At 42.0% G+C, this 27453-nt stretch overlaps 2 protein-coding genes across 5 annotated transcripts in view; one reads left to right on the forward strand and one right to left on the reverse strand.

The window, feature by feature from the left end:
• Positions 1–11093, forward strand: part of MRAP2 (melanocortin 2 receptor accessory protein 2) — a 452653-nt gene extending 441560 nt beyond the window's left edge. Inside the window, exon 19 of the mRNA XM_068281585.1 lies at positions 11063–11093. Within this exon, the coding sequence (XP_068137686.1) occupies positions 11063–11078 (16 nt within the window). The 3' untranslated portion in view covers positions 11079–11093. The remainder of the gene's footprint in view (positions 1–11062) is intronic.
• CEP162 (centrosomal protein 162) overlaps positions 8482–27453 on the reverse strand; it is a 198636-nt gene continuing 179664 nt past the window's right edge. For 3 of the 4 annotated variants that reach the window (XM_068281580.1, XM_068281581.1, XM_068281579.1), the window contains 5 exons: positions 22239–22858; positions 18768–18909; positions 14785–14883; positions 12104–12238; positions 8482–9018 (listed from right to left, as the gene is read on the reverse strand). In XM_068281580.1, coding sequence (XP_068137681.1) covers positions 8809–9018; positions 12104–12238; positions 14785–14883; positions 18768–18909; positions 22239–22858 — 1206 coding nt within the window. In that variant the 3' untranslated portion in view covers positions 8482–8808. Of the gene's footprint in view, positions 9019–9963; positions 10046–12103; positions 12239–14784; positions 14884–18767; positions 18910–22238; positions 22859–27453 lie in introns of all 4 variants that reach the window. The other variant, XR_011031455.1, reaches the window with a different exon arrangement.

Here is a 27453-nt window from a genome sequence, read left to right on the forward strand (position 1 = left end):
TTTTTTTAACACTTTAACACTTTTCTTTTATTGGTTGGATAAAATATGCTAATTTTTTGAGATAGGAAATTTGGGTTTTCATGAGCTGTATGCCAAAATCATCAATATTAAAACAATAAAAGGCTTGAACTACTTCAGTTGTGTGTATTTGAATCTAAAATATATGAAAGTCTAATTTTTATCGGTACATTACAGAAAATAATGAACTTTATCACGATATGCTAATTTTTTGAGAAGATCCTGTATATGTTACGGCCAGAACCTGAAGTCTGGCCACTTCAGGATCTGGCCGGCCAAAACGCGATCTGGCCGTGCCCCTGCGGCCAATGTTAGAAATGAAATGATTCCCGTAAGATTCAAGTATGTTCTGGCCGTCTTGCTGCGGCCAAATGTATCAAAAGTGAGTTAATTTAATTAAGTTAAGCCGGCGGCAATGTAACAGATGAAGCCGCCGGCTTCGGCTCTGCCTCCTCTCCACCCCCTGCCTCTCTCCTATAGAACACTGGCAGCCAGGAGACATGTGTGTCCCCAAGAGTCATTCGTTGCAAGAAACAAGCAGAGCGGGGAGGCTGCAGACATTGCTTCTGCCAGCACCCGCTCTGCAAGAACGAACGGCAGGATTCCCTGCCGCAACAAACGGCTCTGGGGGGGACACGCATGTCTCCGGCTGCCAGTATTGTATAGGAGAGAGGCAGGGGGAGGGGAGAGAGAGCTGAAGCCGGCTTAAAGGAATACTATCGATACCCAAGTGTTCTAAAATGACAGTGTGCAAATAATGTCTAAGTAGCTGCGTAAACATTTTCCTACTTTTCATGTTAAATATCAGAGGCAAAAACTGTAATTTATTGAGGGTAGGATTTAGCTATATTGGGACAAATCATTTGCAGAAGGAGTGTCTGCTTCAATGCACAGTCAGAGTTGCATATCAGACTACAGAAAGCAAATATCAAACTCTGAAAGCAAAAACAGTTACTTTTCCTCTGCTCTCTTCAGACACTTCAGTCAGAAACAGAGCTCCCAACAGCTGCAGCTCCTGTGTCCTGTCTCTCTCTGTCACACACAGAGCTACACATAGAGTTAACTGATCAAGTGTGAGGGGAATTTCCCCTCTCCTCATGGCTCAGTCAGCTGTCAGTTTTGGTGTCAGTAAATAAAGATTGAAAGTATTTTGCTAACAGTAAACAAAGAAGTTGCTACTAAAATGTATACACCAGTACTTAGCAGCACTTCCCAAACAATTCCTGTGTCAATTGAAAACATATGTGAATCGATAGTATTCATTTAATTTAATTAACTCACTTTTGATACATTTGGCCTCAGCGAAACGGCCAGAAAATACATGAATCTTCCGGGAATCATTTCATTTCTAACATTGGCCGCAGGGGTACGGCCACGTCGCGTTTTGGCCGGCTAGATCTCGAAGTGGCCAGACTTCGGGTTCTGGCCATAAAATATACAATAAATAAATAAAATAATTGGGTACAGCTTTTCGTAGTTCATGCAAATGTCCGAGTAGATCCTATCATCTTGTCCAGTGTAGGCTGTGCAGTATTCACTGTTTTCATGTCCCCCTAGGGGCTCAAATGTGATGCAGCGCCAGTAACCAATGCCGACCACTGTTCCGCTCTGTAGCAGAAAAATGCTTATCTCTAAAGTAACCACTGCCAGCAGCCTGTCTGAATCAGCCCTAGTAGCAAAGGGCTTATTTTCAAATGCTTCAGTGTTACTGAAAGGGGAACTGAAGAGAGAGGTATACGGAGGCTGCCATGTTTATTTCCTTTTAAGCAATACCAGTTGCCTGGCAGCGCTGCTGATCCTCTGCCTCTAATACTATTAGCCATAGCCCCTGAACAAGCATGCAGCAGATCAGGTGTTTGAGACTTTAAAGTCAGATCTGACAAGACTAGCTGCATGCTTGTTTCTGGTGTTATTCAGATATTACTGCAGAGAAATAGACCAGCAGGGCTGCCAGGCAACTGGTATTGATTAAAAAGAAATAACTATGGCAGCCTCCGTATACCTCTTACTTCAGTTCCCCTTTAAATTATCTCTGACAGGAGTGGTGGGGGATAAGCAAGGAGCCCCCCCAGTCTATATGTCATCATTTGGAACACGGCAGACTCGCGCATAGAAGTGTCAGGATATTGATATCCTCTATATTTTATGTGTTTTAACAACGTTTATAAACGTAATTGTACTCTTAAAGAGAATCTGTATTGTTAAAATCGCACAAAAGTAAACATACCAGTGCGTTAGGGGACATCTCCTATTCCCCTCTGTCACAATTTCGCTGCTCCCCGCCGCATTAAAAGTGGTTAAAAACCGTTTTAAAAAGTTTGTTTATAAACAAACAAAATGGCCACCAAAACAGGAAGTAGGTTGATGTACAGTATGTCCACACATAGAAAATACATCCATACACAAGCAGGCTGTATACAGCCTTACTTCTGAATCTCAAGAGATCACTTGTGTGTTTCTTTCCCCCTGCAGCTCTCATGCACTGAAGTGTCAGGCTGCTCGTTTCTTCCTGCAGAGTGCAGACAGCTCTGCCTGTATGTAATTCCTCAGTATGTGAAAGCCCAGCCAGCTCAGAGGAGGATTTATCCAGCTTGTAAAAGATAATAGAGCAGAGAGAAGCTGCACTAATCTAAATAACACACAGGCAGTGTGCAGAGAGGGGCCAAGAGGGGGGAGATGCATCACAGAACCACAACACTGAAGAACTTGGCAGCCTTCCAGACACAGGCCGACAAGTCTGACAAGAGAAAGATAAGTTGATTTATTACAGAGATGGTGATAGTAGAACGTGCTGCAGTAAGCCAGAGGACATTAGAATAGATTTTGGAACTTGTAGGATGGAAGAAAACCGGATGAAATTTTTGTTACGGAGTCTCTTTAAGGGCCTGTCCAAGAGGACAATAGTGTGTAATGATTAAAATTAACAACAGGTGCACTAGAGGTGCAACAATGACATTGCCACCAAAACAGGAACAGTTTAAACAGGTGGAGGGTGGTCACTGACCATTCCATCCTTAGTTTCGTTTTTTTATACATGCAGTATTATGTGGTTGAATTTGTCAGATTTAGATCATCACCATAAAAGGACCTCTTTTTTGCAGGTGAACAGAAATTGTCTACATATATACTACACACCCTATGTTTGCTTTGAAATGGAACTCATGTTAACAGATTAAATCTTACTACAATACTTTCATCTGCTACCAAAGGGGAAGCAATGAACCTCAGGACCCTTAACAAAATTATACTATCAGCTTTAGGCCTCTTGCACACTGCACGCGATTCCGATTCAGATTCCGCTTTTTAATAAGTTTTTACATCCGATTCAGATTCTGATTTGCAGTTTGCTCCCTGCACACTGCAAATCGGAATCTGAATCGGATGTAAAAACTGATTAAAAAGCGGAATCTGAATCGGAATCGCGTGCAGTGTGCAAGAGGCCAAATACTGTACATGTGGCTGGGTTCTTCAGTATGTAATTATGTCAGCAGGAGACATGCATGCTGGGAGATTTATATTATCAGACGCAGCCCCATCTACTTTACTGTAAGAAGTAGCTCTGCAATAGACAAAAGTTGCTTACATTTTTTTTTTTCAGTAAATCTATATTGAGCAGGATGAGTATTTAACAAAGATGGAACTCTTAATTCAGGCAGGAGAATGACTATCGATTAGGATAATGAGGAGAAATCACAATTAGAACAGACTTAGCTAATTCACTTTTTAGGTTTCCTAATAGATTTCAGGGCTCGGAATTTTTTTCCCTAGAACATAAAATGGGCAAGATTGTTGATGAAGGTTATTACAGGCCTTGATATAAAAAAAATTGAAGCAGGACTGCTTATACACTAGATTACAAATAGTTCCCAGTCAGTAGTGCTGCGCTTAACCACTTGCCGACCACGCACTCATAACGCGCGTCGGCAAAGTGGTAGCTGCAGGACCAGCGACGCACATCTGCGTCACCGGCTGCAGGCTAATTAATCAGGAAACAGCCGCTCACGCGAGCGGCTGCTGCCTGTCAATTCACGGCGGGGGGCTCCGTGAATAGCCTGCGGGCCGCCGATCGCGGCTCGCAGGCTAAATGTAAACACAAGCGGAAATAATCCGCTTTATTTACATTTGTACAACGCTGCTAACAGTAGCAGCGTTGTACTAGATCAGCGATCCCCGGCCAATCAGCGGCCGGGGATCGCTGTCACATGACAGGAAGGAGCCTGTTAGAGGCTGCACAGGACAGATCCGTTCCGATCTCCGGGGCAGGGAGGGAGGAGAGGAATCCTGCGGTGGAGGGGGGCTTTGAGGTGCCCCCCCCGCCAGCCACACGCAGGCAGGAGCGATCAGACCCCCCCCCCAGCACATCATCCCCCTAGTGGGGAAAAAAGGGGGGCGATATGGTCGCTCTGCCTGCTATTTGATCTGTGCTGGGGGCTGTAGAGCCCACCCAGCACAGATCAGCGAAATCAGCGCTGGTCCTTAAGGGGGGGTAAAGGCTGGGTCCTCAAGTGGTTAACCTTTTCAAAAAGTCTATAACTTATGTACATATACCAGTCCTTATTTCCAGCGGGTCACGCTGCTCTTAGATTACCAGTCCATATACACTATGCACATATTTGTATAGCAGTTGCGATCACTCCTCAGTCATCCTTCAAACCTGTATCCAAGTTTGTATTAAAAGAAAACCTTCAAAAAGGACAGAATGAAACCCTACATAGTATAGCCTGTTAATCTTATTCTATCACCCTTTAGTGGCAGGCATGCCTATCTACCACAGAACAGGGAGTGCAAACACTGAGGGGCCCACCACCTGTGCGTTCTGGCCCTCCCCTCAGCTTGATCCTGCTCAACAAATGGTTGCTTTAAATCAATAGCCTGTCTCTCCATCTGGGCTTTTCCACATAGATATTTCTGGAAGTAAGCTCAAAGAGAAACTGAGTATGTGTAAAACCGCTTATTTAATACTTAGATTAAAAACAGTATTGCTCGGCTCGTACATTTTATAAAACATTAACAGCATTGCATATCACCATCTCTTTGTCTGGGTAGGATTTCACGCCTCTCCTTCCCTTCATAAGCTCAGCACGCATGTTCCTTGGCTGCGCCCTATCAGTTTCATCATGTCACATGACTCATCAGGGGTAGCCCCTGACGAGTTATGAGTCATAACTAGAAAAGGCTGCAGTAATCCAGACCACATTAGAACAGGTATAGGAGCTTATAGGATAGAAGAAATAAGGCTGAAAATTGTTAGAGTCTCTTGAAGGCCTCCCTGCAGGGCCGTACAACTCAGCACACAAGTGATTCCCCCCCTCCTTTTCTGCCCACCAACAGAGCTTTTTGTTAGTGGGCTCTGATTGTTTATTTTTTTATTTATTTATTTGGGTTTTTTGTAAACAAATTTCACTATTTATATTTTATACCAATCTCTCCCCCCCCCCCCCCCACCACCAGCCAATCACCACAATCGGTTGTCATAGGCATCAGCCTCCCAGGGGGACAGCCATGTCACATGGCTGTCCTCAGTACAGCGCTAGGGACCGCAGCACTATACAGTGTAAATAAACGGCGGAACAGTCTGCTAGCGGCGATCGTTGCTGGGGACTGTTTCAAGTGGAGATGCGCGCACGATCCCCCGCAAAACCACGCCCCAGGACTTCACGCCACTTGGCGTTGAGTGGTCCTGGGGCTGCTGCTACGTCCATGCTATTTGGCATGGAGCGGTCGTAAAAAGTTATTGAAACACTAGTCAAAAGCAGAAAGAAAAACACGAAAGCAATATAAATGAAATATTTATCTGTAGTATTTAGCCTCCCTGTCAATTAAAACCGCCAGGGGGCAGCGTAGCACTTTTTTTTTTTTATTTTAAATCATGTAGCTAGCCTAGCGCTGGCTACATGACAGCCGCTGTGCAGCGGCATCCTCCCACCCTGTCCGATCGCCTCCGGCGATCAAGCCCGTCCAGAAATCCCGTTCTGAACGGCATTTTCCATCAGGGCTTCCCCCGTCGCCACCCTTCAGCGCTGCCTGGCACTGATTGGCCAGGCAGCGCATGGGGTCTGGGGGGGCGGCGGGTAGCGGCGAATCGGCGGCGATCGGGAAGTACTCGCAGCTAGCAAAGTGCTAGCTGCGTGTACAAAAAAAAAATTATGCAAATCGGCCCAGCAGGGCATGAGAAATCCTCCTGTGCGGCATAGCCCGTGCTCAGCACGGGCTTACCGTCAGGGAGGTTAAAAGCTTTGACATATTCACCACCATACACCATTCAGTTCCATGGAGCAAATGGATCAGTGGTTACTTTGAAAACTGTATTTTTAGTTTCAATACAAGACTAATCAGTGAATTGGAAGCACTATCTTGTAGAGAACCATATTGCATTATTAAGGAAGACAGAATTATTTTGTGAACGAGTGCAGAGTTTTTGTTGAAAGTAGGAGACTTATTTTACAGAATGCAGGATATCATAGCCATCTTTTTATCCAAATCCTTCCAATGAAAAGAAGATGGCATTTGTTGGATGTTAGAGCCATTCTTCTAGCATACCTAAAAAAAAAAGTGAAATCTAGAAGGAAGTCAGAAGCTTTGTTTTTGAATTTTACAGGCAAGTTAGTGGGTCAGAAAGCATCACAAAAGACGATAGCAATGTGGATCAAATGATGTATATTAGAAGCCTATAAGATTATGGGGATGGATCGACCTAGAGATCTTAGAGCTCACTCTACCAGAGTGACAGCTATAACCTGGGCTTTCAGAGCTGGAGCATTGCTTCTGGAGATATTTTTATATTGTACAGAACTAGAGGGATGCATCCTGGATGGCAGATATATTCCGCCTTATTTTAGGCTCTTTTAAGACAGGTAGGGACTGGGAAGGAGCCCGGGGTAGTGTAGCAACCAATGGTTGCTATGTTTTGTTTTTCAGGGCCCAGAGCTCTGGAACAGGGAAGGAAGGTAACTGGGCAGGCCTCCCTGTTCCACTCCAGTCCATACCTGGTTTTGAAAACAGCCAGACAGCAGATATCTAGAGCTCTGAACAGGGGGCGGGCTGTTAAGGAGTGCAGCAGGTGTGCTGCAAGGTGGATGTGTGTTGGCCTCCTGTGCTGGGACGACAGAGTGGACAGCTTGCTGGATTCATCCACTATATTTCCAAAACTGGACTGTTTTCTGGACAACAATATTGCTCAGAGAGCAAGGACTCTGTTTCTCTACAAAGCTGAAGTAAGCTAGTTTGTTTTCTGGAATTATTACCTTTTGCTGGAGAAAAGCTTATTTTGTTTCTGTTCAGCTTAAATAAAACTGGACTTTCTGATACAACTACTGTCTCCTGCGTGCTAGCAGTAGTTCCCGTGAACCCCCAAACATCACTATATATATATACATACATACATATATATTTGTATTATTAATTAATGTTCATGTGTATTTTATTATTTGATAGCAATATGTTTTTTTTCTGTGGAAGTGTTTTTTTTTATTATTAACCACTTCAGGATTCTGCGTACGCATAAGTACGCCCCTGAATCCTGAAGTGGTTTCCATGGAAACGGCCGCTGGTATGAGCGTTCCATGTCAGTTCACGGAGGGTGTCTCCGTGAACACCCTGCGAGTCTCCGATCGCGGCTCGCAGGGTAAATGTTAACACGCGGGGAAGATCTTCCCCGCTGTTTACATACATACGGCGCTGCTGCGCCGTAGAGGAGATCGGCGATCCCCGGCCTCTGATTGGCCGGGGATCACCGGCATCTGATAGGCTGAAGCCTATCTGAGGCGGCGCAGGACGGATTTCCATCCTGCGCCGCTCACAGGGGGAGGGAGAGGGAGGGAAGGGGAAGGAGGCCAGAAAGCGCTGCGCAGGGGGGCTTTGAAGAGCCCCCCCCCCACAAGCGCAAACAGCCGGCGGCGATCAGACCCCCCCAGCAGGACATCCCCCTAGTGGGGGAAAAAAAAGGGGGGGGGGGGAAGTCTGATCGCCCTGGCTGCTATCTGATCTGTGCTGTGGGCTGAAGAGTCCCCGCAGCACAGATCAGCAAAGCCACCCGAAACCTGGAAGTGGTTAAGAACACCGATATAGGAATGCATTACGATGTTAAGATAAATAAAGGCCTGTTTTATCTGGAGTTCTTGTGTACATACTACTTGAGGTTTGTTTTAATTTATAGAGAGGCTTTTGGATATTTCCTGGGAGGAGTCAGATCTCAAGTGAACCTGTCCTGGAGGGTTACTTAAAATAGCATTACCAGGTAAACTAATCCCTTATCTCAAAATAAGGAATTCCAGTTGGCTTTTGTTTTGTTTTTTTAAACCAAAACAGAACTACATTTTTTTTTTATACAAAAATACTTTATACAAATAATAAAGGATTTGAAATTTCATGTTAAATACGCTTCTAAAGAAAGTTCTTGTACATCTTGTTGAGCTTTTCTGTACTTTTGAAAAGATAAATAAATTAAATGACAGAACACAGACATGCTTTTGTAGTGGCCAAACTACACACAAAATTCAAATTTATGCATGTCGGTTTTTCTAAAAAGAAGTATGTTTGGTGGAGTGCATACAAATATAAATATAGACCATTTTGGATGGCAAACTAAACACTGTGTACACACAGACATTGCTAATGGAATAGTAATGCCACTACTTGAACAAAACTTCCCTAAAGACCCCCTCTCTCCAATCTGTGTACAGAGTTCTCATTTCAGTGCAGAATTGTACTTCCATTCAACATCTTTGGTTTCTAAGCAAAAATAATATTAGGCTTAGATAGTATCTCTAAATATCCACAAGCTAATGGTAGTCATGTCCTCCTGTAACCATCAGAGCCTTCTAAAGCTACAGTGGGAATAATGGTTCCCTGTCTCTGTAGCACACTGAGAACATTTAATATCGCATCCAACTCCGATCGGAACTTCTCTAGCTCTATGTTCTTCTGCTGCACAAGCTTCTTCCACTTGTCTGTTTCTCTGGCTTGTGTACTGTCTGCAGCATGATTTGTTTGAAGAATAATCTGTAAAATTAAATTAAGAACAGTGTACATTTATGAGCAAAGTAATATAATACAAATTAACCCTTTACCTGCACAAAACTGTACTCTATTTTGATCACTTGTATTTCATTTAAAACTACTTCAAAGTAAACCTGTGAGGAACAAAATGTTACAGGATTCCATTGGATAGTTAAGTGAAACCTTAGATCCTCCTTGAGTTTACCACCGCTGCCTCAGACCCTCTGCTTCGTGGCCATGCTTCTGTCTGAATACAAGCTTTTCCATACTGGGCAGGTGCAAGTGGCTCACACATGCCCAGTAGAACAAATGCACTCATACATGGAGAAAAAAAGCCACGCATGAGCAGCTTTGTTCTACTGGGCATGTGCAAACCGTACTTGTGCATGCTCAGTATGCATACGCTCATACACAAACGGGAGTGCGGCCAGGAGAACATATTCAACAAGCTCTTGTTGAATATGTTCAGAGGGACCCATTGCAGGAATGGCGGGCTCAAGGAGGATCAGAGCAGCCTCTGGACTATCCAAAGGCTTCCTACTACTGAGTTAAGTATTTCATTTTTACTTCAACATTTGCTTCAAATACACTAATACATGGAAACATTGTTAACCCTTTTACATCTTACAGGTAGTTAGCACATTATAGATCATACCTACTGTGACATTTTAGCTAAGTTCCCCAACATCTTCCACAGCCAACATTACTGCCAACTGTCTTTCAGAGGGACTCATAATCAAATTCCCTGCATAATCCTATATCCATAATGGTCTAATGGCATTTTTTTTTTTGGGGGGGGGGGGGTCTGAGACGGTCCTCTCTTTGTTTTTGGGATTTTGTGAGAATTGATTATTATAAAATGACAGTTGCAAGCAGAATCCACGTCAAGAGTTTGGTTTTTTTTAACAATAATTTTAGGACAGCGGCGTTGAATAAAAAGGTTCTTACCTTGAACTTCTGCATGAGACTGCAATCATATAACTTCCAATTTACTGGCTTTTCAGCAGCTCTCACCATATTCTGATATGAACTAGCGGAGGGCAAAACAAACTCTTACTACCAAATAGCAAACACTTTTTAAGGAAGGCCAGTCTAGGCTAAACATCACTAGGAGGGCAGGACTAAATATATAACAGTAGGTATAGGAAGGATTTCTGATGCTGAAACCTCTAAAATGAACTTAAAAGTGGGTATCCTGAATACAATTTACTCCATTCTACTATAGGTTGTTACAGTGCCTCTTGAAGTACTGCTTTGGCAAAGTTTTGTTAGATAACAAATACACGGTATCACTTGAGGACCACAGGTTAGGCGGTCCTGGGGGCTCCACCTTCCCACCGCCCATCAGCATGAGGCTGTCAGGAAGAAGATAAACCCAATGAACAGAGAAAATAACCTAATTTCATCCTAAAAAAAAAAAAAAATGACAAAACAAAAACTTTCTACCTGGAAAATGAAGTATGACTTATTTTATACATATATCAGATGTGCCGAGTTTAATCTGATAATTTGCACAAAATACTGTAAACACTGACTCTGCCAAAAATAATGGGATTGTTATACATTTATACATGACTATTTAAATTATGTACACATGCAGCTTTTAGCCAATTCATGTGCAGTACAATGCAATTATTTCATACAATGTACTTAGCGCTGCAAGCAGTCACCTTCACCTCTACTCCGGTACAATATTCAGGGATGTTTTTTTTTCTTTAATTCATCAAGGCTGTACAACAATCCATAAGTGTCATTTATATATACAGTATATATTATGCTAACATATAATCGCAGTAGTTCTGCTATTCACCATAACCTGGTTCCACTCAGGTTCATCAAGATGATTCTGTGACTCATCTGTTACATAACTGTCTAGCGGCTCAGAGGTCTCACTCACTACAGGCAGCATTCATTTCACAAACAACTATTGTTTAATAAGAAAACCAATCTTTGCCCAGGTTGGCAGTGACTGACACTTGGACCTTCATGCAATTTACTTTTTCTCCTAGGAGATCATTTTACATCTTATCTAAAATATTACTTTTAGGCCTGGAACCCACTAGGAATCCTACTACAATCCGCAATAATCACCACTGCATAGCCGCATGTGGCAAGGGGGGGGGGGGGGGGGGGGGTGTAAGCAACAAAGATCTGCACGCCATCCACAGCACTCAGCTTATGAGAGGGCTACTCGTTCTATACACATGCTGGCAAGGCACTCGGATGGAGAACCGCCTCCGTTTTCTTACATGGCAGGGGTACTCTGGAGAGGTGAGTCAAGTATGCTTCGACACCCCCACTTTTGGGCCACTTTTTTGGGTTGGCTTATACTCTGGTATATACGTTACCTTCTTTCAGTATACCAAAAGTAAATTTCAAAAATGCAACATGAAAGCACACTGCACTTCTGTGATTTCTTAGAACCCCCAATAATGTGAATAAGAAAATTAACTTAAAAAAGTACCTAAAAGGACTGATAAGTTTACCTTTCTCCTAAGAGATCAGTCAGTCTGTAGTACTGAACTGCAGTGAAAGTAAACTGACATTCCAGAGTGCTCTGAAAGTAAACTGACACCCCAGGGTGCTCTGGCAGTAAACTGACACCCCAGAGTGCTCTGGCAGTAAACTGACACCCCAGGGTGCTCTGGCAGTAAACTGACACCCCAGAGTGCTCTGGCAGTAAACTGACACCCCAGGGTGCCCTGACAATAAACTGGCATTCCAAGGTGCTCTAGCAAACTGACATCCCAGTGTGCTCTGACATCCTAGGCAGATCCGTGTCTGCCGAATTACATCATGTACACCCACCCCATGCTGAAAAACCGCCATGCTGTTTTCTATCTCAAATACAGAAAACCCCATGAGGTTATTCGGCTGGGGAGGGGGAGGGCTTCACGCTGGCAGACAGGGCTTTGTGAGGAACAGAGCCAGCAGGTAAATATAACTTTACATGATAAGAGGGTACAATTAATGCTTAACTTACACTAAATAGGCTCTTCTATAATGTTAGGAAGGTCAGGTGGAAGCAATCTACAATATATTTATGTACATTTTACAAGTAAGGATATCTGTTTAACTGTTACTATACCTGATGCAGCTCTTGCTCTCTCTGAGAATGCCTGATTTCCATATGCTTTATCTTGCTTTCAAGAGTTAAAAAGTGCTTCATTTCTGGAGTGTGACATTCTCTGGCAGTTTTTAGCTCATCCAGTAGTTTTGTAACCTTTAAATGGAATAGAAAAAAAAAAAGAAATCAGCCACTGGAGTAAGTGACACAACAGCTTTAGTATATGTATTGTCAGTCAAATGAAACTACAAATAAAAGCTCAATTACGCTGACAGTGGGAAAGATAATAGGGCCATCTATCTGCCACCAATTCTTGATTCAGAATACAAGAGTTAAGTGAAGTTAAGTTAAATGTCAGTATGTCTTTGTACAGTAACGGTTCTGTACAACTGATCAGTATGCTTTAGTCAAGCATAGGAAAAAACAAAAAAAAACAAAACACGGAGTACTCCGGTGCACAGGTCAATAATTAATTAGTTCACAGAGTTAATAACTGGGGAAGGCAGGTCTACTAACAACCGTAGCAACAACAAACAAAGCAACCACCACTCAAGGAGCTATAAAACTAGAAAAACTTTATTGATCACATTGCACACAATATCCCATAATAGGCACCCCTAAAGCACCAAACCCCCATAAAATCCTACACAGGGCCCAAACACTGGAGCGCTCCACCAGATCACACCACACTCAGACCACACACACATACAAAAAAAAGTCCAGATCGGACAATCTTTTAATAGTTTTGCATAAGTATGGAAAGAAGTGGAGTTGCTGTCTGTAAAGGTATCAACAGTTGTTCACTTGGCTAATAACGCTGCTAAAATATCCATACTCCTCCAGACATAACCATAGGCAATTAGCTCTGATGTTAATCTTTGGATATCATGTCATAAGCAGACTCCGTGCATAGCAGGACAAATACAAGTTCCAGTCTTGGCCCGTTCATAAGAAAACCACATTGCTCATCAAACAGCAGGGTCAGGGTTGCTATCATGAAAAAGTGCAAAATGTGCCCCCAGAGGACTGTTCTCTTCTGCCTCTTTTATATTAGTAACATGTTCTCCAATACGCTTTTTCAGAAGCCTCTTAGTTTTCCCCACATATTTCAAACCGCAGGGACAAGTAATCATGTAAATTACCCCCTCTGATTTACGGTTTATAAAACTGTGCATCTTATATTCTTTGTTTTCTTTTGCATTCTTAAAAGTCTTAGATTTATCCACCATCTTGCAGTACACGCATGACCCAACTATGCCAATTATGGGATATTGTGTGCAACGTGATCAATAGTTTTTCTATTTTTATAGTTCATTGAGTGGCGGTCGCTTTAGTCAAGCATAACCTTCAGAAGAACTCAAATGTTTTCAATGCACTTTTATTAAAAACAAATACAGAAAGGACACCCCACTTGCATAGGTAAAAACAAAAACAGCTTTACATGTGAGAATAATTATAATGCAATACATATAGTTGCTAGCTTGCACATCATTATCCATTCTTTAACTTTTTCATTTGATTTATGAGATATTTTATTTGCCCATTAAAGAGAATTTTCAGGCAAAAATAAAAACCTGCAGAGACTATGAACAGTACATTCCCATACAAGGCAATGCATTAACCCAGCGCTACATTCCTCAGCAGCCCAATCCCAGAGCTGTGCTTCTGTACAGATCTCCCATGCACTGTCTACTTTCAAGCACTGCTCTGTTTACGTTGCTTTAATGAAGCAGTGCTGGGAGCAAAGTGATCGCAGTTATCATCTGTACCGGAAGAAGCAACTATCAGTGCTAGAGACTAGAACTGAATCCATGCATTTGGGGCTCTATCCTCTGATACTGCCAGGAAGGTGGCGAGTATGTACTTGTCTTTCCTCCAAAAGATCTTTCTTTTGGCTTGGAGTTCCAATTTAATATTCATTACAAATTCTGTTCAATACCATCAACTATGTATCACACACAGCGCTAGTCCTACACATCCACCACCACAAGGTGGTGGATGTGTAGGACTAGCGCTGAAGGTTTTTATACAATTGATGAAGACGCTATACTGAAGTGTTGGACTTTGGCTGCTTCTCCAATGAACTTTGATTGGTGTTTTATGTGGATGCGCTGATATATTTCCTTATTGTATGTATCACACACAACTTTGCTACTGTAGCGCTGGTCAGTATTCAGGCTTATGCTTCACATGCAGCTTGTCCAATTAACCTCTACAATTTGTAGTTAGTTGGTTCCAGTTCAGAACTTATCATAAAATCATTTTCTCATCCTTTATTTAGGTTTCTCAAAGGGGCAGGAACCCAATGCCAATAATCCAGAAAAGTGTATTTTGCTTTCCAGGTGAGAACCTTGTGAATTTTCGTGAGGAATTTTCGAAAGGTGAATCGAAATTAGGCACACATTTTTTTTCATACAAATTAGCTAGATTTAATCACCATTACTACTCACTGATGATCCATGCTTGTTCCAGACAAGCTGTACACAGGCTTTATAATGTATATTTAGTCTGGAGAATGCAAATCATTGCAGTGCCAACTGGTGAATGTCCAACCAGGAAGACACTGAAACAGATCTTTTGCTGTCTCACAAAACAAGAACCAGGAAATTATGATAGTGACAAACAATTGTGAGAAATGGCAACCAAAATGAGTACAGTTAAGATAAGCAAGCTGATTTTTAATTGCACGTAAAGCTGAGTACCTCTCTCTGTAGTGTTTCTTCTCGAATACGGACAACAGCCAAAGACTCTCTATCCTTCTGTGCATCACTAACTTGTTTCTGAAGATGCTTTATCAGGACCTAAGAAGTAGAATTTGTATATCATAAATTAGCACAGATGTCCAAAATACTTGCTGAACTAAACCCAGGTGCATCGGTCATAGATCAATAATCAGCAAAGATAAAAAATATGCATGAAGAACAGTCTTTTCTTCATACCACAAAACATTAAGGTTCTTTGAGATGATTCTGTGACTCATCTGTTACATGACTGTCTGGTGGCTCTGAGGTCTCACTCACAACAGGCAGCATTCATTTCACAAACAACTATTGTTTAATAGAAAGAGAAAAAAACACGAAAAAAACAATCTTGGCCCTGGTTGGCGGCGAGTGACACTTTGGCCCTCATCCAATTTACTTCATCTTATCTTGAATTTTGTTGCATGCTGGGTGCAGGCTGGCAAGGTTTGAAAATATCTCCTTGGAGAAAACTATGGGCCTCTGTGTGTTCTTTTTTTAAATCTGTATTGCATGTATTCAGAGAAGTTTTGTAGCTTGGAGAAGTGACCAAGATTAGATCAGATCAGACATTTGGTCCGGTCTACTTTTCAATGGTTTAAAGCAACATACACAACGAAGCATAAATTGTGTAAAAAGGATAATGAACGATTGTTACACTGAAGGCATCCATGCAATATGATGTAAATGACAAAGACTGTAAGTGAAGTGCCATACGCTCAGATCAAAGGCTTTGGACACATTGTTCAATAAGTGTTCATTGCTCTGTACATACTGCTTTCTATGAATGATTATCTGCCGAAGTGATCCGTATTGCCTGTCATTTGAAAAGGCTGAGCATTGCAGAGGATCGTTTGTTTAAGCCTTCGATGTCTTCAATTTTCAAACCACATCTGAATGACCTATCCTTGATTTTGAACAATTTACAAAGCTTAATGGCACACACAATGGAAGGCAAAATGTCTTGCGGGCAGAAGCGACGGTTCGCCATAATGACAGTTGTACACACGCGACAATATCCTTGGCAATAAACAGAAGTTGCTTTTCAAGACTACATAACTACGGCTGTCACACTCTGTATCAGCATCTACAACATGAGACTAGGGACAATTGTCTTCATGATGTCTCTAGCAAACTGTCGTACACATTGCACAACTCTCCGCGTCTTTGCGACGGTTTGCGAGCGAACAGAATTTTCAATCACTCGGAATGGACGTAATCTGACGTAAGTCTTTCTCACTTGCTGCATACACACAAATTGTCGCACGAACGGTCGCTCGTCACGTGTTCCCGAAGACATTTGTCTTCCGTGTGTATGAGCTCTTATACAGGGTCATTAGATGGAACTTATAACCACAAGCAAACTTTATAATATAGTTTGAGTACCAAAGATAAAACTTAAAACGTGTGATGATTCTGAGCGAGATATAATAAACATTTGGGCTAATAAATATATGATGCAGATATCGAGTGCTATGAAATACATTATACATATACATATATATATATATATATACACACACATATACATATATATATATATATATATATATATACATACACACACACACACACACACTATGTATACGTATAATATTCAGAGGGGGGGCCAAATCTGCTACTTTGCTTAGGGCCCCATTCGGCCTTAATCCGGCTATGTCCTTTCTGGTTAAGATAACAGACGAAGCCAGGCAAATAATTTCTGCACACAACTTTGGCTAATTTGCATATCCAGATCTGTGCTATCTTCTCCTGTCACAGCAGTCTTGTATGTCTTTATATGAGTGGAACAGTCCTAGTTAGGGAACAGACCATTTCCAGCACGTTACCTAGTGGGCTTATGTGACAGTGGGTTACATGTTTTGTGGTATGAAGAAAAAAGTGTTCTGCATACATATTGCACTCCGGGCTTACTGCCTTTTTATCTCCTGAAGTGTGAGATAAAAAAAATCTTGCAGCAAGGAACACTCACTGCAGTTCAGTACTGCAGACTGACTGAGCTCTCAGGAGAAAAGTATAGTAAGCCTTTCAGGCATTTTTTTTTCTTACACACATTTTTATGAGTTCTATGAGTTTATGAGTTATAATACTGTGTGCTTGTACTGTTGCATTTTAGTGCATATATATATATATATATATATATATATATATATATATATGTATGGAGATGGGAGGACTAAGGATAAAGAAGAATGGTAATGCGCCTTCTGGACAGGTGAGAAGGCTATGCTGTGTGCACTTTGAATGAGAGGCAAGTGTGGGTGGCCCCCTGTACTACTAGGTTAAGGGGTGGGGGATACTGACAGTAACTGATACCACTAATTGGGGGGGGGGGGGGGGGGGTGGATCTGATAACATTCGCCGTGGGCCCCATTTTATTTTGCTTAAAGGAATACTATCAATACCCAGGTGTTCTAAAATGACAATGTACAAATAATGTCTAAGTAGCTGTGTAAACATTTTCCTACTTTTCATGTTAAATATCAGAGGCAAAAGCTGTAATTTATTGAGGGTAGGATTTAGCTATATTGGGACAAATCAATTGCAGAAGGGGTGTCCGCTTCAATGCACAGCCAGAGTTGCATATCAGACTACAGAAAGCAAATATCAAACATATCAAACTCTGAAAGCAAAAACAGTATGAAAAGCTGTGACAATTAGTTACATTTCCTCTGCTCTCTTCAGACACTTCAGTCAGAAACACAGGACACAGAAGCTGCTGCTGTTGGGAGCTCTTTCTCTCTGTCACACACAGAGTTACACATAGAGTTAACTGATCAAGTGTGAGGGGAATTTCCCCTCTCCTCATGGCTCAGTCAGCCGTCAGTTTTGGCGTCAGTAAAGGTTGAAAGTATTTTGATAACAGTAAACAAAGAGGTTGCTACTAAAATGTATACACCAGTACTTAGCAGCACTTCCCAAACAATTCCTGTGTCAATTGAAAAAAAATATGTGAATCGATAGTATTCCTTTAAGGTGGGCCTGAATTCTTGATCAGGACAGAAGGAAAACATAGCGAAATGGACCCTGTATCTATTTGGAGAGTGTAGTGGGTCTAATTCCCCCTCATCTGTCACTAATCACAAGTTGTAATTTGATTTCTCCTGTGTCACCTGTCTGCCATGGCAGATAAGCTCATTGACAGCACTGAATGTTAACAATATGTCTGCTTCCATGAAAGCAGGAGGTAGAAACTGTACAGATTTATTGTAGTATCTGTATCAGCTGTAAGAAAGAAATATTTTTTGTTGAAAGGTTATTATGCTGTTGCTTATCTTTAGAGCAGTGAGAAAGTTCTGAGTTCAGATCTATGTTCTTTGTAGCTGCACTTTTTTTTTTTTTTAAATAAAAGTTGTCCCCTTCACCTTACCTAGCTGGAAGCAGTAGGGCTGTAGGTTATCTCCTCAGACAGGCAGCAAAGGCTGTATTCTATGCATACCTGTCCGTGCTCTCTCCACATGGTGTCACAGCCCCTCCCATCAGTGACTGAGAGGAGGGGGCATAAACAGATGTGTGTAAATGGAGAACAGAGAACAGACAGGCATACTACAATACAGCCTGTGCTGCTGTAGGAGTTAATTTTTACAGCTGCTCTGCTTCCAGCTTGATAAAGTGTCCTTTGCCAGGACCAACGGCTGCTTAGTGCTTAGTGTGAGTTCTTGCCTGCCGGGAGGGAGAAGGAGGAACAGTGATAGTGTATGGCCGGATTATGTGCTGCTGTGGTCCCTTAAACTCTGATTAGGGCCCCAAGCAGATGCTTGAGGTGCTTAGTGGGTTAATCTGGCCCTGAGCAAGCATCATCAAGTCTTAAAAAAAAAAAAAAATTAAATGTTTTGTGTTTTTTTTTTATTTAAGTACTGCTGAATATTTGAATTTGCTGATTTTCAAGGGTAACCACAACAATCACTCAAGAATTTTTGTAAAATCTGACTAAAGTGAATTTTTACCTCCTGTGTTGAGACTTTGCTATTTAGCTCAGCCACTCTAGATGACGAATGTTCCAGTGCATGATGACAAATGAGCTTTTCCATTTCCCTCTGATGTGAATGCTGAAGTGCTGCAAATTGTTCAGCACTTTCCTGTTTCAATCTGCAAGTACATGTCAAAGAACAATAAGGCACAATCAACACAGACACTTAACATGTCCATTCCAAGGCTTGCATATGTCTGAATAGTGTTGGCTCACACAGACGATGGCTAACATTTCCTTGGGAAACGTTTTCGAATGCATATATATATTAACTTGATTGTATTGATTGGGGTTATGCAGAGCTTTCTTTTTACTGAGTTATTAACATTGTACATTAACACAGTGCTGAAGTTTTCTGGAACAATTTACAGAATTCAGAACATTGGTCTCAATTCACCAAGATTATCTCCTGTCTTTAATCATGTTTTTAGAGTTATCACCATGGTGATAAGGCATGTAGTATTTAGGAAACATTTTACCTCAGGCAAACCTAAAGTTAATAGTCTGCTGCCTAAATTCACTAAAAGGGGATCTGGGACTGCAAGACCAGTAGCCTATATACACTAAAGGGGGAATCTGCCTACATCTACAAGACTAGTAGCCTATATACACTAAGGGGGTGGGGGATCTACCATAGGTAGGTGCCCCCAATATAGATTAGATAGGTAGCTGCCCCCAGTATAGGTTAGATAGGTAGCTGCCCCCAGTATAGATTAGATAGGTAGCTGCCCCCAGTATAGATTAGATAGGTAGCTGCCCCCCAGTATAGGTTAGATAGGTAGCTGCCCCCAGTATTGGCTAGATAGGTAGCTGCCCCCAGTATAGATTAGATAGGTAGGTGCCCCAAGTATAGGTTATATAGGTAGGTGCCCCCAGTATTGGCTAGATAGGTAGCTGCCCCCAGTATAGATTAGATAGGTAGGTGCCCCCCAGTATAGATTAGATAGGTAGGTGCCCCCCAGTATAGGTTAGATAGGTAGGTGCCCCCAGTATTGGCTAGATAGGTAGCTGCCCCCAGTATAGATTAGATAGGTAGGTGCCCCCCAGTATAGGTTAGATAGGTAGGTGCCCCTCCCCCTCATAGTGGAGGGGGAGCCGCGGGGAGGGCAGCCCGTCCTCTTCCTCCCTTCCTCTCCGGGCCGCCCTCCGTGCTCCCCCCTCCAATGCAGACTGCAGAGAGAACAACTCACCTCCCTCCCTGGTTCCGATCGCCGGCGCCTCTCACTTGCCGCTGGTCTCCTCTTCTACATTGTCACTGATGCACACTAAACTTCCTGTTAAGCAGACCCCTGCGCAGCCTGCCCAATCAGTGCCAGGCAGCGCTGAGGGGTGGATCGGAACTCCGTCCGACGTCACGACATCGATGAAGTCATTGCGATCATCGTCATGGAGATGGGGGAAGCCCTAAAGGAAATCCTGTTCAGAACGGGATTTCCTTATGGGTAATAGCGCCAGCGGCGATCGGAGGGGTGGGAGGGATGCGGAAGGAAGGGGGGCATCATGTAGCTAGTGCTAGGCTAGCTACAGGATTTTAAAAAAATATATTCAAAAAAATAGTGCTGCGCATCCACCCTGGCGCAAACAATAGAACGCCAGGGTGGTTAATAAGGCAAGATGGATTTGTGGTTCTCTTGTCTTATCTCCAGCTGGATCTTAGTGAATGGAGGCCAATGTCTCTACAACAGTCTACTGCCAATTTTGGAGATAAGCCAGCAAAGTAAGAAAAGAGAGAGAAAGGAGAAAGAAAAGAGAATGGCAGTTTACTCAAGGAGTTCTAAAGCTGGGAAAAAAATACAAAACAAAAAGGGAACTGAGCAAAATTTAAAAATGGACCACAGCTCACAGTGAAGCCAATGGATAAACATAACAACAGAGATTGTTGGTTCCATCTATCAATAGTTGTGAGGGTAAGCTCCAAACATGTGAAAGCATTATGTCATTCCAGGGTCCCTTTACTAACTGTGTGTGCTTTTGCTCTAATATGTTCTGCCACACAATTTGGGCTCCTCATGTGCTAGTTATTAGCTTGCTTGAGTGAACAAACATTTCTCTGTTTTGTTTGTTACAGTAGGAGTAGCAACACAGTGGGTGGATTTTTCTGCTGGTGCTTGACTATAGGCAAGACACACCTGTCTTTGCACACCTAACCTGGTTTCCGCAACACACGCTTGACACCATCTGAACCAAATAAGTTTATCTTGGTCTCATCAGACTACAGAAAATGGTTCCAGTATTCCATGTCATTAGTCTACTTGTCTTCAGAAAACCATTTCCAGGCTTTCTTGTGCATCATCTTTAGAAGAGGTTTTCTTCTGGGGCATTCAGCCATGCAGACCAATTTGATGCAGTATCTGGTGTCTGGTCTAAGCACTGACAGACTGACTCTTCAACCCGTTCAACCTCTGCAGCAATGCTGCCAGCACACATACGTCTGCAAAGATACAATTGCAAAAGACAACCTCTGGATTTGATGCTGAGCACATGCACTTAACTGCTTTGGTCAACCATGGCGAGGATTGTTCTGAGGGGAACCTGTTATGTTAAACAGCCATGTGTTTTGGCCCATGAGCTGCAGCTGTATGTTCTTGGCCACAATGCTGCTGCTGCTCCGTTTCAGGGTGTTGGCAACCTTTTTTTAAGATCCTCAGAGTTCTCGGCTATGAAGTGCCATGTTGAACTTCCAGTGAACAGTATGAAGGTGTGAGTGCAGTAACACCAACATTAACACACCTGGTCCCCGTTCACACCTGAGACCTTGTCACACTAATGAGTAATATGACCCCACAGAGAAAAATTGTCTAATTGGGCAGAATGTTGAAATTATCCACTTAGGAGTGTACTCTCTTTTGTTGCCGGTTGTTTAGATCTTAATAGCTGTGTGTTGAGTTATTTTGATGAGACAGCAAATTTACACTGTTATAGAAGCTGTACAATAACTACTTTAGTGGCTGGATGGTGTAATGGTTAAGGGCTCTGCCTCTGACACAGGAGACCAGGGTTCAAATCTCGGCTCTGTCTGTTCAGTAAGCCAGCACCTATTCAATAGGAGACCTTAGGCAAGTTTCCCTAACACTGCTACTGCCTATAGAGCTGGCGCTTTGAGTCTGCCAGGAGAAAAGCGCAATATAAATCTTATTTGTCTTGTCTTGTCTACTTTACATTTTATCAAAGTGTCATACCTTTAGTGTTATCCTATGAAAAGATGTAATAACATATTTACAAAAATGTGAGAAGTGTAAATACTTTTGTGAGATATTGCACATGGTAGTGCTTATGCAATGTTTTGCTGTACAATCTTTCAAATGGCTCTTAGGTCCTATTTTGAGCGGTTATTTTCTAACATTATGTAATGTTGACTTTATGCAAACACTGTCATTTTACAGTAAAATGAAAAGCTGGCCACTTGCTAGCAGGCTTGTGTATTTACAGATATATTGGATTACTATACCTTTTAATAGCATCATCTGTGTTAGCCAAAGACGTTTCATATTGGGTCTTTTGCTGGCTGATCTCTTGAGACAACCTGTAAATTTCAGTTTGCAATCTTTCATTTTCTAGCTGGAGATCGGAGATGTGAAAATCGGCAAATGTGTTTGGCTGATACAGCTTTTCATCCAGCAACGCAGGGAAACTTTCAGTTTCTAGTGCATTTCCCTTTACTGCAGGCTTGCCTACATTTTTACCCTTGGCATTCTGGCTGTTTGAATGTGTTTTGCTGGAGAGCATGATCATCCTTTCCTTCTGAAGTCTCTCCACAGTTTTAGAAAGCTGCTGAATCTCCTTCCTTTTGGCCATGAGCTCTTCATTAAGCTTGGTCAGCCTACTCTGTTCCATTGCTTCATCCACCTTACCATTTTGCTTGCTTTCTAAAAACAGATTCTTCTCTTTCAGTCTCTCTATTTCTTTCTGCAGATTTAGTACTGCAAAGTGATGAGCATCCTTAAAAATGGAAAGCTCCTGTTCTAGTGCTTTAACCTTTATTGTGCTATCCAAGGGTTTCTGTGGGTCCTTCACAGCTTTCTGACTAAGCAATTCTTCGAGCTCTTTTATGCGACTCTCATACTGAATCTGAAAGAGAAGAAAACAGAAGAGTGGATTATTTTGAAGCTGAAATCTACTTATTATTAGGAATTTAAGTTGACAGATATAAGTAACAGTATATCCTGTGCTATTAAATGATATGCATAGGGTATATAGTTATGCTACCAACTGTCCCTCAGATGAGCGCACAAATGTAATGCCTACTATAGTCCATCATTATCTTATATCTAAGGCCATTTTTTTGCAACGTAGTCAGGATGTCTCAGACAGTGTAACGTCTTTACCCCCAGGACAGGAGTTTCAGTACTGCCTGAAAACCGGAATTTTTCAAGAATCCGTAGAGCCGTAGAGGAAGGGCTGCTTATACACATGCTTCTCTGAATGTGGCCTTGCAGGAAGAGTGATGAAAATGGACGTTGATGCGGTAGGGGAGTGGCCTATGCTTTATTCTCACTGCCCCCTTGTACAAGGTGCTTTACAGTGTCCCGCAGAGAAGCGTTACCAGACTGAACTAGGTCACTCAGTGAGTGGGGAAAGACCGGTAGTAACCCCATTCTGAGCCTGGTTGTCCAGCAGTCCATAGTTATGAGGACCTTGGCAACAAAGCTTTTATAGCAGTTAAACACAGATAACACACTCAGGTTACTAGCAGTAAGAAAAGGTTCATGCCTCCAGAAGAAAGACAAGGTGCACCAAACCCCTGGCATATAAACATAAAAGTGTTGCCTCCAAAATTACAGAAAACAATCCAATCTTCAGTAGACACAGCGGATGGCACATTTAATTTGCTATTCAATTTTTATTCCAGCATTTTGGCATACAGGATTACTTACTAAACACATTGAACAGGAGAGTAGAGTGCAGTGAGGTTCAGGCTCTGTCTGCCTTGAAAAACAGTTTATAAAATAACCTCAAATTATAGCATTATTATTATTTAGTATTTATATAGCGCCAACATCTTCCACAGTGCTGCACAGAGTATATTGTCTGGTCACTTACCCCTCAGAGGGGCTCACAATTTCTGCTATTTTTTTTGCAATTAGAATGGGAACACTGCTACTGGAATGGTGCAGTAACACAATTTGTTTCACAGTTGTGTCACTCACCAGGCAGAGCGCAGTCACAAGAACATAGACAAAGTCTTGCGGGATATGTCAAGAGGGGAGTGCACGCCACAAGAACATATTAGACAAAGTTGTAATATGACGTTGCTATTTAAATACTAAAATAAATAAGTCTTGTGGGATATGTCCAGAGGGTCCATGTGCAGCAATGGTGGGGTAGAGGAGGACATGGTAAGCCTCTGGACTATCCAGAGGCTTCTTTCTACCTAGGTAAGCATCTAACTTTTTTTTCACCTTATGAATTCACTTTAAGATTGGTTGCTGAGCTGTGCATTTTGGGAAAAAGTTATTGGCTAAGTAAGGGGAGTGTCCCAAGTTTCCCATGCTACTCAATTTTAACTTCCTCATTCTTGCTTAAAATCCAGCCCACCGTGTTTACGAGAATCTGGGACTAAACTTGTTAAAAAAAATTTTTGTTAAAAATAAGGCAGCAAGTTGAATGAAAAATTTACTATTTTAAATGATATTCAGAATGTCTGGGGATCTTAGAAATAAGAATGGAAGGAGCAAAATTGTTGAACTAGTTTTAAAACCTTTTATTTTGTTTCACTAAATCAAATCATGATATTGTCCTATATATGCTATGGCTACAGCAAGAAAATTGCTGTACAGTACTAACAAAACTTGATAGATAAGTCTATCCCTTTATTCACTGTTGCAGTTACTTGGATAGTTTTGTAAGAGCTTCAAGGCCCTCGAATACAGCCATATGCAATTCTTGTGGAGTATGAGGACGGAGAAGAGCTTGGATCTCATGATCCAGACACTGAATGGAACCGGTGAAGATTAGGTGGGTGGAGTACAGCCGGAGCAAAAAGCAGAGATAGGCGCTAGTTGGGTCACAGTTAGAAGGGGTAGGGGAAAAAGTGGCATGGAGGCTAGTCCCGATTTGTCCCTCCCTAATAAGTATGCTTGTTTGCATAATATTGGAGATGATGATTCTGGAGTAGTAACGCTGCAGCAGGATGTGTCCCTTAGCAACCAAGGGGCAGACCGCTGCAACTAGAATGGGAATAGGAGTGCAGCTAAGGCTAGACATATACTGGTGGTAGAGGATTCAATTATTAGGCACACAGATAGGGTAATCTCTCGAAGAAACCGTGAATGCCGTACAGTCTGTTGTCTCCCGGGTGCTTGCTTTCGACATGTAGCGGAACGAATTGACAGATTATTGGGTGAGGCCGGGGAACACCTGGCTGTCATAGTACACATTGGCACCAATGACAAAGTCAGTCGGCGATGGAAGGTCCTCAAAAATGATTTTCAGGTACTTGGAGATAAACTTAAAGCAAGGACCTCCAAGGTGGTGTTTTCTGAAATACTGCCAGTGCCACGCGCTGCATCTGAGAGACAGAGGGAGCTTAGGAAGTTAAATAAGTATCTGAGAAACTGGTGTAGGAATGAGGGGTTTGGGTTCCTGGAGAACTGGGCAGACTTTGCAGTCGGCTACAGGTTCTACAGCAGGGATGGGCTACACCTTAATGGGGAGGGTGCATCTGCATTAGGGGAGAAGAAGGCTAAAAGGTTGGAGGAGATTTTAAACTAGGATCTGGGGGGAGGAAGCAGGATACTGTCTCAATATGTAGACAAGATAAGGGAAAAAGACAGTTGGAGTCTAACATTATGAGGGGGGGGCAGTGTAAAGAGTAAGGTGGTTGGTAAAACTTCAAGTAGCCCATTTCATGTAACCAAAATTGGAAAATGTGGTGGTAAAAATATGAAATGCATGGTAACCAATGCTAGGAGCCTTGCAAATAAAATAGATGAACTAGAGTTAATTTTGATTGACAAAGACTATGACATTGTTGGAATAACAGAGACATGGATGGATGAAAGCCATGACGGGATAGCGAATTTAGAGGGATACAATGTGTTTAGGAAGGATAGAACAGGGAAAAAGGTGGAGGAGTTTGTCTCTTTGTTAGGAACTCTTTTACAGCTGTCGTGAACAATTATATGGAGGAAGATTGTGAAGATGTGGAGTCCATTTGGGTAAATATTGATGGTGGAAATAAAGGCTGCCAATTGCTTATTGGGGTATGCTATAGGCCACCACATATTCATGAAGCTGCAGAACTGCAATTACTATAGCAGATTGAAAAAGCTGCAAGTAAAAATGCGGTCATAGTTATGGGTGACTTCAACTTTCCAGACTTTGACTGGGGTATTGAGGCTACCCATTCTGGTAAAAGCAGCAGATTATTGGCAACACTACAGGACAGTTATCTGACTCAAATGGTAACGGAACCAACTAGGGGAAATGCGTTACTGGATTTGATCATTTCAAATAGACCAGATAATGTATCAAATGTGCAGGTTCAAGAACATTTGGGAAATAGTGATCACAACATGATAACGTTTGATCTGGTGACTGATAGGCCACGGGGCAGCAGGACCACTAAAACTATGAATTTTAGAAAAGCAAAGTTCAATCAACTCAGGCAGGCACTAAGTTTGGTGAACTGGGATAATGTACTACAAGGGAAGGACACTGAAGGGAATAGCAAGCTTTTAAACTTATTCTCAATCAGTATTGTAGTATATATATCCCATATGGAAACAAAAACATCTAGGAATAAAAAAAAGGCCTCTATGGATGAATAGAAAGGTTAGAGATAACATGATGTTGAAAAAGAATGCCTATAAAGTCCTAAAACAGAAGGGGACCGAGGCTGCATTAAGCAAGTATAAGGAGTGCAATACAAGTCGTAAAAAAGAAATTAGGCTGGCAAAGATTGAAGCTGAAAATCAAATCGCTGGGGATATCAAATCTAACCCAAAGAAGTTTTACAAGTACATCAACTCTAAAAAAAAGAAAGGTTGACTGTATAGGACTCCTAAAGGATAAGGGTGGGGGCTCAATGGGGAATGACCAAGGTAAGGCAGAGTTATTAAATGCATTCTTTGCTTCTGTCTTCACAAGGGAAACATCACTGTTGCAAATTACAGATGCAGAAGAGTCTCAATCTTCCAATTGTAATATTAAATACTTAACGCAGGAAGAAGTGAAGGCAAGACTAAATAAATTAAAAATAGACAAGGCACCTGGCCCGAATGGCATGCATCCTCGGGTTCTAAGGGAATTAAGTGCAGTCATAGATAAACCCCTTTATCTTATTTTTTGTGACTCTCTTTCAACTGGCAGAGTCCCAGTAGATTGGCGTACAGCCGAGGTTTTCCCATTATTTAAGAAGGGCAAAAAATCAGATCCAGGAAATTATAGACCAGTAAGCTTAACATCAGTTGTATGCAAACTATTTGAGGGGTTACTAAGAGATACTTTACATGACTTCATAGTAGAATATAATCTTATTTCTCAGCATCAGCATGGGTTTACAAAAGACAGGTCCTGTTTGACTAACATGCTCAGCTTTAATGAGGTAGTGAATGCTAATGGGAATGCTGTAGATGTGATATACTTGGACTTTGCTAAGGCCTTCGACACTGTTCCCCACAAAAGTCTGGTGCAAAAGTTGAGGATGCAAGGACTGGGGAAGA

Source organism: Hyperolius riggenbachi, chromosome 4 (assembly GCF_040937935.1).
Source record: "Hyperolius riggenbachi isolate aHypRig1 chromosome 4, aHypRig1.pri, whole genome shotgun sequence".
Taxonomy (NCBI): domain Eukaryota; kingdom Metazoa; phylum Chordata; class Amphibia; order Anura; family Hyperoliidae; genus Hyperolius; species Hyperolius riggenbachi.